General features: G+C 36.9%; 1 protein-coding gene across 4 annotated transcripts in view; it reads right to left on the reverse strand.

The window, feature by feature from the left end:
* Window positions 1-14973, reverse strand: part of GALNT10 (polypeptide N-acetylgalactosaminyltransferase 10) — a 65327-nt gene that overhangs the window by 37836 nt on the left and 12518 nt on the right. For 3 of the 4 annotated variants that reach the window (XM_063292154.1, XM_063292155.1, XM_063292153.1), the window contains exon 2: window positions 1131-1233. In XM_063292154.1, the coding sequence (XP_063148224.1) occupies window positions 1131-1233 (103 nt within the window). Of the gene's footprint in view, window positions 1-1130; window positions 1234-11927; window positions 12191-14973 lie in introns of those variants that run through there. The other variant, XM_063292156.1, reaches the window with a different exon arrangement.

The following is a 14973-nucleotide window of genomic DNA, read 5'->3' on the forward strand; positions in this document are numbered from 1 at the left end:
CAGGGATATTCAAACCTTGAGGGGATACCATTCCAGAGGAGAGGCACCATTTACCATGTTCATGAAATTCCCTCTGTCCCCTCCATTTTGAGATAAAAAATTTCATGCATTTTTAATTTTCATCAGAATATTGAATCATTATTCATTTGTTTTCCTGACATAGGACATAAGGAGACCAATCATTTATTTTAAAAGAATCTATGGGAATCCTTTTAGTCCATGTTCCCTATTGCCCCAGCCAACTTTCTTTTTCTTTATCACTAACCATATCATTTTTTTAAAGTTAAAACCAATGTAACTAGATTGGATACTACTGTTCCATATGCTCAGAGACTGAAATAGTGCTTTTGCCATGGCTACTTGTAGCTTCACTCATATTTTCTATCCTTCTCACAATCCCAACCTCTTTTCCAGTACTAGAGCCAAATCTAGAATTGTTGTTGCTTACTACTGGCACAGCTCATACATTCCCACACCATTTTTATTTCTTGAAACATAAAGATACAACAGTAACATGCTGGTTTGCTTCAACTGGTTTTAAAACAGCTGGTTATCATATCCACTGTTTTGGTTAATAACTTTTATCATTTCCTCTCTTCCTTTTAAATGTTACGTATACTTCTACAGTGGAATACTGGACACTTAAGCCTTCTAAGAAACACTCCTTCCTCATGCCAGCACTAGCAAGTATGAGTTAAAGGTGTTTTCCTTCTCCTGTTACTCTGTCCACTGTGCCACTGCCACTGCATTTCCATTCAACTGGCTAGACATAGGATGGCACTAAGGAAACCAGGTACAGAAATGGCTTCCTAGGGATCCATGTCATGCTGTTTGCTGTTATTTCCAAGTCTTGGAAATAATGAGAACCTTGGTCTGGCACTTTTCTAGGTCTCTCTTCTGGAACAAGCAATCCTCTCTGGGGTTTTGTCTATGGTCAGTGACATAAGGCATTAGGAACTCTGGGGAGTCTTGTTCAATTTCTGTTCTTGCTGATGACTTTCTGACTTTTCTTTTTAACAGTGTAACAATGATAATTTCTTTTGAGTTACATGAACACATCCATTAATGCTTACTACTTGTTCTCAGTACTATTTTACCTTCATGAATAAGACTGAATCAGTTATACAGACCTGTTTGCAGCAAATCATTCTTTATAGCCTCCCTGTCATGCCAGTCTTTTTTTCTTCGTCTGTTACCAAGGTAAGCTTCATCCCTTTGCCTTGCATGGAAGCCCTTTAAAAAATATGATTGCTGTTATATTTTTGTAAAAACACTCAAAACCCATACTGAATTACTGATAAGCCACACTTACAAATTACATTTTATGTTTTATGAAATTTTTAGTAATATTTTATTAGACATTTTATATGTGATATCCAGAATCAAAAAGTGATTGAGCTATGTGCTAGGAAATTTATGGTTCAAACCACACCTCTGCTATTAATACACTAGGTACTTTTAATGACTTCAGCAAAGGATCGTTACCTTGTCGTGGTGCTGGAGCTTGAGCACCTCTATGATGCCATGAGCTAAACCATGAAGGGCCACCCAAGACGGGAAGGTCATGACAGAGAGGTCAGACTAAATGTGATCCCTGGGGAAGGTAATGGCAACCCACCCCAGTATTCTTGCTGTGAAAACTAAATGGATCAGTACAACCAGAGATATGTCGGTATACCATCGGAAGATGAGACTCCCAGGTCAGAAGATGGTCAAAATGCTACTGGGGAGGAACAGAGGATGAGTTCAACTAGCCCCAGACGTGATGACGCAGCTAGCTCAAAGCCGAAAGGATAGCTAGCAGCTGACGGTGCTGGTGGTGGACAGCGAATCCGATGTTCTAAGGATCAACACACCACTGGAACCTGGAATGTAAGATCTATGAGCCAGGGCAAATTGGATGTGGTTATTGGTGAGATGTCAAGATTAAAGATAGACTTTTTGGGCGTCAGTGAACTGAAATGGACTGGAATGGGCCACTTCACATCAGATGACCACCAGATCTACTACTGTGGACAAGAGGACCACAGAAGAAATGGAGTAGCCTTCATAATTAATAGTAAAGTGGCTAAAGCAGTGCTTGGATACAATCCAAAAAATGATAGAATGATCTCAATTCGAATTCAGGGCAAGCCATCTAACATCACAGTGATCCAAATATATGCCCCAACCACAGATGCTGAAGAAGCTGAAGTAGAGCAGTTCTATGAGGAACTGCAGCACCTACTGGACAACATGCCTAAAAGAGATGTTATTTTCATCACAGGAGACTGGAATGCTAAGGTGGGCAGTCAAATGACACCTGGAATTACAGGTAAGCATGGCCTGGGAGAACAAAACAAAGCAGGACATAGGCTGATAGAATTTTGCCAAGACAACTCACTCTGCATAACAAACACTCTCTTCCAACAACCTAAGAGACGGCTTTATACATGGACTTCACCAGCTGGACAACACCGAAATCAGATTGACTACATCCTTTGCAGCCAAAGGTGGCGGACATCTATACAGTCGGTAAAAACAAGACCTGGAGCTGACTGTAGTTCAGATCACGAACTTCTTATTGCACAATTTAGGATCAGACTAAAGAGATTAGGGAAGACCCACAGTTCAGCTAGATATGAGCTCACTAATATTCCTAAGGAATATGCAGTGGAGGTGAAGAATAGATTTAAGGGACTGGACTTAGTAGATAGGGTCCCGGAAGAACTATGGACAGAAGTTTGAAACATTGCTCAGGAGGCGGCAACAAAATACATCCCAAAGAAAGAGAAAACCAAGAAGGCAAAATGGCTGTCTGCTGAGACACTAGAAGTAGCCCAAGAAAGACGGAAAGCAAAAGGCAATAGTAATAGGGGGAGATATGCCCAATTAAATGCAAACTTCCAGAGGTTAGCCAGAAGAGATAAGGAATTATTTTTAAACAAGCAATGCGCGGAAGTGGAAGAAGACAATAGAATAGGAAGGACAAGAGACCTCTTCCAGAAAATTAGAAACATCGGAGGTAAATTCCAGGCAAAAATGGGTATGATCAAAAACAAAGTTGGCAAGGACCTAACAGAAGAAGAAGAGATCAAGAAAAGGTGGCAAAAATATATGGAAGACCTGTATAGGAAGGATAACAATATTGGGGATAGCTTCGACGTTGTGGTCAGGGAGCTAGAGCCAGACATCCTGAAGAGTGAGGTTGAATGGGCCTTAAGAAGCATTGCTAATAACAAGGCAGCAGGAGACGACGGCATCCCAGCTGAACTGTTCAAAACCTTTCAGGATGATGCTGTCAAGGTAATGCATGCTATATGCCAGCAAATTTGGAAAAGACAAGAATGGCCATCAGACTGGAAAAAATCAACTTATATCCCCATACCAAAGAAGGGAAACCCTAAAGAATGTTCAAACTATCGAACAGTGGCACTCATTTCACATGCCAGTAAGGTAATGCTCAAGATCCTGCAAGGTAGACTTCAGCAATTCATGGAGCGAATTGCCAGATGTACAAGCTGGGTTTAGAAAATGCAGAGGAACTCGGGACCAAATTGCCAATATCCGCTGGATAATGGAAAAAGCCAGGGAGTTTCAGAAAAACATCTATTTCTGTTGTATTGACTATTCTAAAGCCTTTGACTATGTGGACCATAACAAATTGTGGCAAGTTCTTAGAGGTATGGGGATACCAACTCATCTTGTATGCCTCCTGAAGAATCTGTATAACGACCAAGTAGCAACAGTAAGAACAGACCACGGAACAACGGACTGGTTTAAGATTGGGAAAGGAGTACGGCAGGGCTGTATACTCACCCTACCTAGTCAACTTGTACGCAGAACACATCATGCAACATGCTGGGCTTGAGGAATCCAAGGCTGGAGTTAAAATCTCTGGAAGGAACATTAATAATCTCAGATATGTAGATGATACCACTTTGATGGCTGAAAAAGAAGAGGAACTGAGGAGCCTTATGATGGTGAAAGAAGTAAGTGCAAAAGCTGGCTTGCAGCTAAACCTCAGAAAAACCAAGATTATGGCAACCAGCTTGATTGATAACTGGCAAATAGAGGGAGAAAACGTAGAAGCAGTGAAAGACTTTGTACTTCTAGGTGCGAAGTTTACTGCAGATGCTGACTGCAGCCAGGAAATCAGAAGACGTTTAATCCTTGGGAGAAGAGCAATGACAAATCTCAATAAAATAGTTAAGAGCAGAGACATCACACTGACAACAAAGGTCCGCATAGTCAAAGCAATGGTATTCCCCATAGTAACATATGGCTGCGAGAGCTGGACCATAAGGAAGGCTGAGAGAAGGAAGATAGATGCTTTGGAACTGTGGTGTTGGAGGAAAATTCTGAGAGTGCCTTGGACTGCAAGAAGATCAAACCAGTCCATCATCCAGGAAATAAAGCCAGACTGCTCACTTGAGGGAATGATATTAAAGGCAAAACTGAAATACTTTGGCCACATAATGAGAAGACAGGACACCCTGGAGAAGATGCTGATGCTAGGGAGAGTGGAAGGCAAAAGGAAGAGGGGCCAACCAAGGGCAAGGTGGATGGATGATATTCTAGAGGTGACGGACTAGTCCCTGGGGGAGCTGGGGGTGGCGACAACCGACAGGAAGCTCTGGCGTGGGCTGTCCATGAAGTCATGAAGAGTCGGAAGCGACTGAACGAATAAACAACAAAACTTTTAGTGAAGATATTGTTTCATACATCAGGATATATAGCTGCACTATGAGAATATTCTTGATTCTTGATAAAAGATATTCTTCTTTTATAGGCAACTTAAAAAAATGATTCAAAACATAAAGCATTGCATAAATAAGTAATACTACCATTTACTTGGATTACCACCTTAGTTGATGTAGAGTTGTAAAAAAGTCAAAAGCTTGCACACTATATTTTAAAGTTATTGTCTTAATATGAATTTTCAAGCACATTATTAGACAAATGCTATTCTGAAACCCTAAAATTCTACTCGCTTGTAAAATCCTCAGAGCATCCCTTTCTCCTATATTCTTTCATGTAGAGATGGATATTCTTCTGAGCTTATCATAGGGCATTAACAGAGAACAGAATTTTTAAAAATGGTAACCTTGGATAATGTTTGCATACATTTTCTTGCTTACTATTATAAATACTAAGGAAGGAGTAGAAAAAAAGAGCTGGGCTGGTTGGATATGCACCAATTTATGTGTGAAATAAAGATTAAATTTCTATTCCTCTCAATGTTTTTTCAATCGATTTCCCCACAAAGTTTCCTTCAATTTTTATTTTCATGTTCAGTTTATATTAACATATCAGATAAATGTAATTATCCAGGCTGCTAGAGCAAAGTTTCTTTCTTTTTTAATATTTTTTTTATTACCAATTGTTCAAGATACAATCAAGGCACATAATGCAGAACACAAGACCGACAGAATACAAGTCTAAAAAAGGAACAGGAAAAGCAAAAATGGTACAGAAATATAGCAAAAAAGCGTGACAGACCAGTGGCCTCTGACCTTTTCCAGCACAGGTATAAAAGTACATAAAAGTTAATCTCTTACTGTTAATTAAACATTTAGTAACATTGTATCTCTAAAATTGAACCATTCAATAATCAAAACCTAAAATCAAGAGTTCATTCTTTTGCGTTACAAATGAATAGTCCAAGAGCAGCTTCCAGATGGAGAGAATCTACTTACAGTGTTTTCTCTTATTAATGCTGTCAGTTTAGCCATTTGTGCCAATTCCATCAATTTAATCATCCAGTCCTCCACTAAGGGAATTTGTGCATTCTTTCATCTTTGAGCATATAAGAGTTTTGCTGCTGTTATCATATATAAGAACAGAGTTCCATGTTGCTTTTTAAGCTGTTAGTCCATCAAATTCAAGAGCAGTGGCTCCGGTTTCAATTGTAAGTCCACTTTAAGAATCTTTTGAATAATACTACATATTTGGTTCCAGAATTTCTTAGTTTTTCTACAAGTCCACCATAAATGATAGAAAGTTCCTTCCCCCTGTGAGCATTTCCAACAGACATTTGATATCCCATTATACATTTTAGACAGCTTATCAGGAGTTAAATACCAACAGTACAGCATTTTATAAAAATTCTCTTTCAATTTATAGTTCCAAGTGAATTTCAGACCTTTGTTCCACATGTTTTCCCATTGTTCTATCATAATATTGTACCCAAAATTCTTAGTCCATTTAATCCTACAATCTTTAACATACTTACCATTTTTGCCTCCATTATACCTTAAAAAAAATCAAACCAACTTTGAATCATTATGGAAAAATAGAATCATGCAGCCTTGAAATCAATCCACATACTTGTTCTTAATTTCTTATCCTACCTCATAGTAAACCAGAACATTTATTTGTCTCCATATTATACACAGGACATTTTTTATAAATGAATCAAGGAGCCCGAGTGCCCCCCTTAGAAAGTCTGCAAAAAACTTCCCACATACCAGAGCTATCCCATTCTTGAAACAAACCCTGAGATAAACAGACCAGTCATTATCTTGCAAATCAAATTGCAGCTCCTTCCTGGGCAGCACATATCCATCAGTTAGCATGCCTCCACATTCTGGATTCTTACGATTGAGAAAAATGCCTCCTTCTTGATATATCTCTTCCACTCCTTTCAGAAAGCCCTCAGCTAATTGATACCTTTTAAAAATAATATCCCTAACATCTTACAAAATAGCTTGAGTAGTTTCATGGAGAATTTGTTTGAAATCAGCATGCAGCTTGGCACAGAGTACTGAAACGGTCCCCTTAAGGTCATCCATACTCCAATAAGTAAACTCTAGCTCCCTATGTAGGACTTCCAGAAGCTATTGAATGATATTGACAAAACAAAAAGTATGCAAACCAGCAGATACAGCATCCAAGGAAAGTGAGCAGAAAGCTGAAAACTCAAAACATCAAATTAAGTGTGTAGGAGGAAGTTATATCCTTCATGTTAGATACAAAAATAGGAACGGAGAGGTGCTTATTTTTTCCTCAGTCCACCTTAAATTTTATACGGGAAGTAAGCCAGCAGTTAAAGGAAGATTTTGAGAGTAATCCAGAAACATTGATGATTAACAGCAAGAGCTTCGTTTCTTCTTGCTGTGGGGAGTTTCTCATGAGGTACAAATCTTAAAAATATATAAATTGGATGGTTTAGGAATGAAAAGACTCAACCTAGTGTCCCAAAGGGGCTTCAGCGTGGTCTGGAAAATGGTGGTACCCCCTGACTCCTGTCTCCTCTTACCGGATTAGCACCAATGCTGTTGACCCTCAGGCTACGAGGTGATGTTCCGAAGTACAAATGGGGTGATTCTGAGTGTTTTCTATCCATGAAAACACTCTAGGGCAACAGAAAAAGCCTGCCTGCACCCCCAAAAAGAGTCCCACGCTGCCAGGTCTGCCCACTGAGCTCGTGGGCAGTCTGTTCAGTTAGCCATCTTCCCAGCTCTCCCCTAGAGCAATGTTTCTTAAACTACATTCCACAAAACAACTGGACAACCTAACAACCTGAAGGTATTTTACAAATATTTTTAGAGCAGCCGAAGTTCTAGTACCTTTTCCTTCAACATGACTTTGCCACTTTGTTGTCACTATAGCAAGACTAAATATCAAATGTTTATCTGACTCTTAAGACTTTATTTAACAAATTTTATTCCAGACATGGATGAAATATTCTCCCATGCACCAACACATAATTCCATTAAAATTTAGAATCAGTGTCTTAACTATAAGAATTATTTTACTAAAATATGCTTTACTATTATTAATAAAGCATGTTTTTTTTCAATACCTTATTTATTTATTTAATATAAACAGTTATAGGTGTTCCTCATTACAAAAAAACATACTTGTCTTCTACGGCCTTGAGCTAAACACTGTGATATACTAAGTTTGCTGCCTCACAGGAACAATTTTGCAGGCCCACAGAGATTTTCTCTCTCCCTCATAATTGCCACACCAGAAATATCTGTGCACTGTGTGCTCTGGGCTAGCTGTTCAGCAACTTTATCTGTACCCAAACCACCGTGGTTTCCCACTGGCTATCCATCTGACACAGGACTTGCTTTTCCTGCTTTTCTGGGTTTTCTCCCCCCTAAATCTTCTGCTCCTCTGTACCTGATGGATTCTTTCTTTCACCTATTTCTTCCTTATGTTCTATTTTCCCCCAAAGCCCCTCTCAGAAACTGAACAAACTAAGGACTGTATGATACAGAATCTGAATACAACAACTAATATGCAACAATGAGAATATCTGTGGAACAAAAGTATCAGTTTTATGATTAGTATTAGAAAAAAATGGTATAAGATGTTCTACTAATTGTATATTACTCTTTTTTAATCCATTTTTTAATCCATGTCTGATTCTCAGAGACTGCCTGGACAAGTTCCTGCAGTTTTCTTGGCAAGGTTTTTTTTTAGAAGTGGTTTGCCATTGCCTCTTTCCTAGGGCTGAGAGAAAGCGACTGGCCCAATGTCACCCAGCTGGCTTTGTGCCTAAGGAAGGACTAGAACTCAGTCTCCCAGTTTCTAGCCTGATGCCTTAACCCCTACACCAAACTAGCTGTCATTTCTCTAATGCTGATTGCTAAAATAAAACAGTTTTTCTAAAAACTACTGGAAATGCAATAGCCAAGTTGGATAATTCTTTCCCATTTGGTGGCAACACTGTAAGGCACAACAATTCTGGAAAATGATTTATAATAGAACGAAACAGATTTTAAAGGTGGATTTTTCTTTTCAGCCCATTATCTTTTTATTAAATATCACCAAACCTTATATTCCTATAAATTATACTGAACTGGTCCTATAAAATATACTGAACTATATGGTAACAGCTACTATAATATTCTATGCTTCTTATCAGCAAGCATGAACAATTCCTTCCATAGAAGAACAGTAAATTAAGTTATAGAAGTATGCAGCAATATCAAAATTAACGACTTATTTAAAAACACATTTGGTATAGAAGTTAATATGGAAATCATTTTGGATTATAATCTTACAGGTTCTTACTATAGTTGGGAGTATAATCTTACAGGTTCATACTATAGTTAGTCCTCGACTTACAACTGTTTAATGATGGTCCAAAGTCATGACAGCCTCAGAATGGGTACTTGTAAAGCGCTTCCAAGCATCGCAAAACATCGCACCAAACCCCCCATGGTCATGTGACTGCATTTTGGGCACTTGGCAACTGGCTCTCATTTACAACCAGTTGCAGTGTTCCGCTGCCACGTGATCACATTTTGTGACTTTTTTTGCCGTTTTCCGGCAAAAAAGGCCATTGGGGAAACTGGATTCACTTAAGGTCACGGTGATTCACTTAAGGCTGCCATAAAAATGGTCATAAAATTGGGTCCGGTCACATGGTGACTTGACTTACAACTACAACAACTTACAATGGAAGTTCTGGTCCCAACTGTGATTGTAAGTCGAGGACTACCTGTATATCCAGTTTGGGCTTATCCTAATGTAAGATTATAACATTTGAGTTTTTCTTTTTCCTTTTTTCCCACTGATTTGCTAAATTTGTTGAATTTTTCAGATCAGCTAGAATTTACTGTATTTTTTTTCTTTTTGGTTTATTTATTTATTAAACAAATATACATATGCCCAACTCACAGAGTGACTCTGGGAAGCTTACAAAATTAAAATCCACAATATAAAAACCTGTCAACCCCACACCTCCCATGGCAGCTACAAACAATCAGATCAGTCACTTAATCAGCTCTGTCTCAACCTGGGGTCCCCAGCCCATGTCTTCAGGGCCTTTCAGAAAAGCATCAAGGTGGGGGCCAATCTAATCTCCGGGGGAATGATGTTCCACAGGGAGGGAGCCACCACGGAGAAGGCCCTTTTTTGTGATCCCACTAGATGAATTTCCCTCATAGAATATATAATTATATATAATTTATATAAAATTTATATAATTTATAATTTACAAATGGAAACATATTGTTAATTATAGTACAATAATATGATTCTAATACTGATTTATTTTAACACTTCCACCTTTCAAAGTGATATATTTTAATATGTAGATTTATATCAATGTCATTTCAAAATATTTGTCAATTTTACAATGCTTATAAATCTATTTATAACTTGCTGTTTCTTTATTTTTCTTGCTTGTTTTTCTATATTTGTAAACCTAATAGATTTTAAAAAAATAAATTAAGGACTCCTTAACAATAACTCTCATACGTTTCACATGAATGTGGGAAAGGAGAAGCAGTTGCAGAGCAGTAATTCCTGGCTGTCCTGTAATTGAGAAAAGATATTTATCTTCCTATCAAATTTCTTTCAATCTCTTCCTTCTCAGCCCTTCTCCCCAAAATAAAAGAACAAGACAAGATAGAAACCTGGCAAAAGCTTCCTTAAAATCCACAATCTCAAAACTTCAATGGCTTCATTTGATATACATTATATATCAGGCCTCAGGCCATCACATAAGATTATAGAATGACCTGAGTGTCCATGAATATTTTAAAAATCAACTGAACTGTTACCATAAGTTTGTAAGTTCATCTTTAAGATCTCACATGAGAACACTGAAATGTCACAACAGGTCATGATTGTCACCTGAAACCTTTAAAGATCTCATGTGAAACTTAGCATAATTTTTTCCAATTCGTTTTAGAAGATTCATAAACAGCCTCTTGAGGTATTGCAAATATTCTGGTACATCTGGGTGTCATGTTCCCAAATCCTGTTCCATCCTGGAGAGCCATTAAATATTTTTAGCATGTTTTATTGTGAACTGCCCAAAGAGCTTCAGCTATTAAATGATTTCAAAATTTTAAGAAATACATAATATACAGTATATATATTTTTAAAAGCATGCTGTCTTTGTGGTGATATTTTGAAAGAAGAATTGAGTCAGTAAAGCTCAGTTTTATATTTGCTTATAAACATATTGCTTATTCAGAAAAAAACAGTTATTAGAAGACAAAAATGGGTCAATCTAAAGGTAAAGAAAACAGCACAGAAATACATAATGGCTTCCCATAAGAGCCACTTAAAAATACTTAATTTGTATTGAACTGCATTTTAATGTCTGATAAGACAAAATATCAAGAGTTCTATTTTGTATGATAATTGTCGATTTATAGGTAAACAATCTGGTAAAAAGCCCACTAAATTCAATGGGATTACTCCCTCATAAATCTATTTAGAACTACTGCCAACTCCTCCTCTTCCTCCTCCTCCTCCTCATTTGCATTCTACCTTTCAGGATAACGATCCCCCCAGCAGTCTACAGGCATTGTAAATAATTGTATATAATGGAATAACTATTACTCAAAAATGAATTTTTAGGACAACTAGTGGCAGTGGCCCTGTATGGAAAGAAGAATCCAGTACAGGAGGCTTCTGGTCCTGGCCCACCTTTCTCCCTCTCTCAGCATTGGATCTTTTCATTATAGCTATTGATTTATCCATTCAATGATTTAGCTAGGTGTATATAAATCCACATTCTCTTTGAGTATGCAAAGTAGAAGTACAATATCAAAATAGCAGATACAGTATATTAATATATTACTTCTCATGCTAATCCATATAATGTTATACGGACCTTAAAAATGCCCACTATGCTTCATTTTAAGCTCCAGCCTAAAACACTGGGCCTTTTTGGATTGCCAAAAGAAAAATTGTGTTGCTATATTCATGTGATAATTTGTATTAGAGCTGTAACATTCTGTTTCTAAACAGGACCGATGTGATTTTATTTTCAGCTTAACAATTCATAGGACTTTACCTAGTTGTTTCTTGATCTAAGCTCATGCATCTAGATACGTTCTGAGAGTGTTCTCCTATAAAATGCTTAATTTTTATACAAATGAATTATTTACCCCATTGTTTTCATCCTATTTATACACACAGACACAAACCGTCCTCTCTATGCAACTGTCAGCTGAATTCCAATCATTCACTGGAACAAATCAAGGTTGATCACCCTGCATTACTGAAGGTTGTTTCTAGATGTTCCTAAGGAATAGGCAATTCCTTTCCTTCTCTTCACAGAAAGCTTTGCAATCCCAAGGGGAATGAGAAAAAGAAGCAAATCAAAAGGCAGAAGAAACAGGCATCAATGCCAAAACAAGCAGAAATGGGACAAAATTACAATGTTTAAATTGCAAAAACTAGGGTCCGGGAGGCAAAGTTCCATGAAGAAACATAATTGATAATTAGCAGGTTACAAGGAAAGATTAAGGCAAGTTTGTCTCAAATATTACCAAGAATCATCTTTAAAATGGTGTATCAAATGGTGCAGTAAAGGAAATTAAAAACCTGGTTTATAATTTCCTTCAAACATTTCTCCAATTCTTTATTCCTTTTTCAAAGCAACCTCTTATTAAGAAAACAGGGTTTCTTATCAACGGATGATTCAAGCGGGTGAATCTGCCAGGGAGAGCAAAGAGAACTCTGGAAACAGCAGGGGATACATTAAAGCAGTCGACCCAGAAGTCTGAGGAGAGGCTCAATTAGTTTCTGAAGCATGCACATGCACACATATAAGTACATCAAAAAAGGGTGGAATTGTCGGGATAGGATCTTGTGCAGAGAGTACAAAATGGATCCATTTTTTTCTCCTGATCTTTTCAACAAAGGGCACCAAACTGCACAGGAGATGTTAGGTAAAGCAAAGAGGTGTAGAGAAAACAGTGGATGAGAAAAGTAATGCCTGTCTGAACTGTTTCCAGTTGCACTGAAAAATCTTTCCCTTTTGAACTTGTAATCTTTCCAAAAAATTATTTCCAATTTGTTTCTTCCAGAAAGAAGAATTTAGACTCTTGATTATTCCCATTATTAATCAAGTAGCATAGTGAAGTAATTGTAACACAATAGCTACTGTAAGAAGCAGCTTTGGGAAGCAAGAAATCTCTAGCTTAAGTCTCTTCTCACTTATGCACTTATTAGGTGACCTTAAAGTTTTGCCAGCCTCAACCACCAACAAAAACTAACCTACTTTAGGGCTTCACTGTGAAAACTGCAACAAATATTTTAGAACATTCCAAGTACATAATATTAATTCCAAATCTGATTACTTCAAGGCAAAGCATAGCTTTTAAGTTGCTTCCAAATAGAGTTTAATTCATGACTAAGTGGACACATCCATGTAATTTTCTTGCACGATATGGAAACAATCTGGCATAGTGTTCTTGCAGGATTTTTTCAACTTCCTATTCTAATATGCAACCCTGGAATTCCTTATTTCAACCACCTAACATATCAAAGAGAAGGACTTTTCTTAGATGATAATAATGGATCAACAGGATCTCCAGAGTTCCTTCAAAACTTAATTTTTTTTTGCAATTTGGAATGAGTAATTTTATAAATGAAAATCTGTAGTACATTATTGCATGCGCACTCACATTTTTTTTTCTTTTTTATAGTATATTGTCATGCCATAATCCTAAAATGGCTTTTGGGGATTTTGTCTTTTGAAAGGGAATTTAATAACAACAACAATAGTCATTTGACAAGTAGTAACACTTAGACACACTGGTACAGTATATATGTGTGATAAATATTCAACAAATACTTACATCAACAAGCAGCCCAAGACATTTAAAAATTACTCAGCCCTCTGATAGCATGCAGTATAGAGTATAAGCAATAGCAAAGGAAATTCAATAAAAATGTGAATACATTAGAATAGTTCTGAATTATATTCCCAATGAAGCTAAATTCTCCTGGGTACTTACTTGAATGCATTATTTCATTTTATTAAGTTATTGGTGCTTATTCAGTGGAGCAAGTTTTATTTACATCTAGTAATTTTAAACTTTAGTAAGCATTTACCAGGATGAAGAAGCTGTTTCCGACAGAAAACCTACTCTATGCAGTTGTAAACACTGATTTACATAAAAACCATACACTTTGCGTGTTTGAAAAGAAATCCAGGCATATTAAAGTGGGAAAATAATCCAAACACTGTATACTCTTTTAGCTGCTGATAAGAAAAACATGAAGACCAGAGCCAAGAATAATCGTATTCTATTCTCAAGTATCATTCTGGCTGTTACCTAGGATACTTGCAGAAATAATATAGATCACAACAGCAATCCTTTTTATGTTAACCTAACACTGTACATTAAGTCTTGCTTTGAATTTTCAAATATCAAAGTATAATGGGTTAATGCAGACATAAAGATGAACCAGTATTAGCACCAATGTCTTCTTGGTTGCTTTTACCCTGGTCCAACATGCCATTGACTAGAGTACTCTTTGCATATATTCTATTTCTCCATAAAAAAAGAACAATACTTTCAATATTCTGAAATATGCTCCTCAGGCTTTGGAGATTCTTGGGATTTATGAAAATTAGCTGTTCCATGCTGCATGTGTGAACTTATTTTGATTTCTGTAAAGCTCCATGAGATACAATTCATTAAAATGCAAATTTACTCTGGTGTCTTTATTAATTTTAAATCAAAACATTTAGTAAACATTAAATATGTACATTCTATATATGTATGACAGTATACTGCATATACCTCCTAATTAGAGGGATGCAGGGAACAGTATGTTTGGCATGTAGGATAGTTACTGGATTAGATTCCTAGTTTACAGAGAACAGCATGAGCATGCCTGGAATAAAACTCAGCTTTGATAGTAACAGTGGAGAAAATGTGCCAAACATGGCTGATATCCTGTCATTACCATTAGCTGGGAATGTTGCACGTGGCATGGACATGACTACGGCTGGTAACTTAGTCTACACATGTATTAATCAATGAAATTTATTTATTTAACAAGTATTTATATATGTCCTACTTCAAAGGGTAGTTTACAACATAATAAGATAAAAACTATAATGAGCATAATCAGCATAGTCAAAAAGGGACATGGAAGAAAGAGGAAAAGTGAAAGTAGAAGTGAAAATGCTAGTCTCGTATGGAAAAAAAGTTGGAAAATAGATAACTTTGCAAAAGAATGAATGAAAAGTGGACACAAAGAAAAGTAGATATGGAA

The sequence above is a fragment of the Candoia aspera genome, chromosome 2 (assembly GCF_035149785.1).
Source record: "Candoia aspera isolate rCanAsp1 chromosome 2, rCanAsp1.hap2, whole genome shotgun sequence".
Classification (NCBI taxonomy): Eukaryota; Metazoa; Chordata; class Lepidosauria; order Squamata; family Boidae; genus Candoia; species Candoia aspera.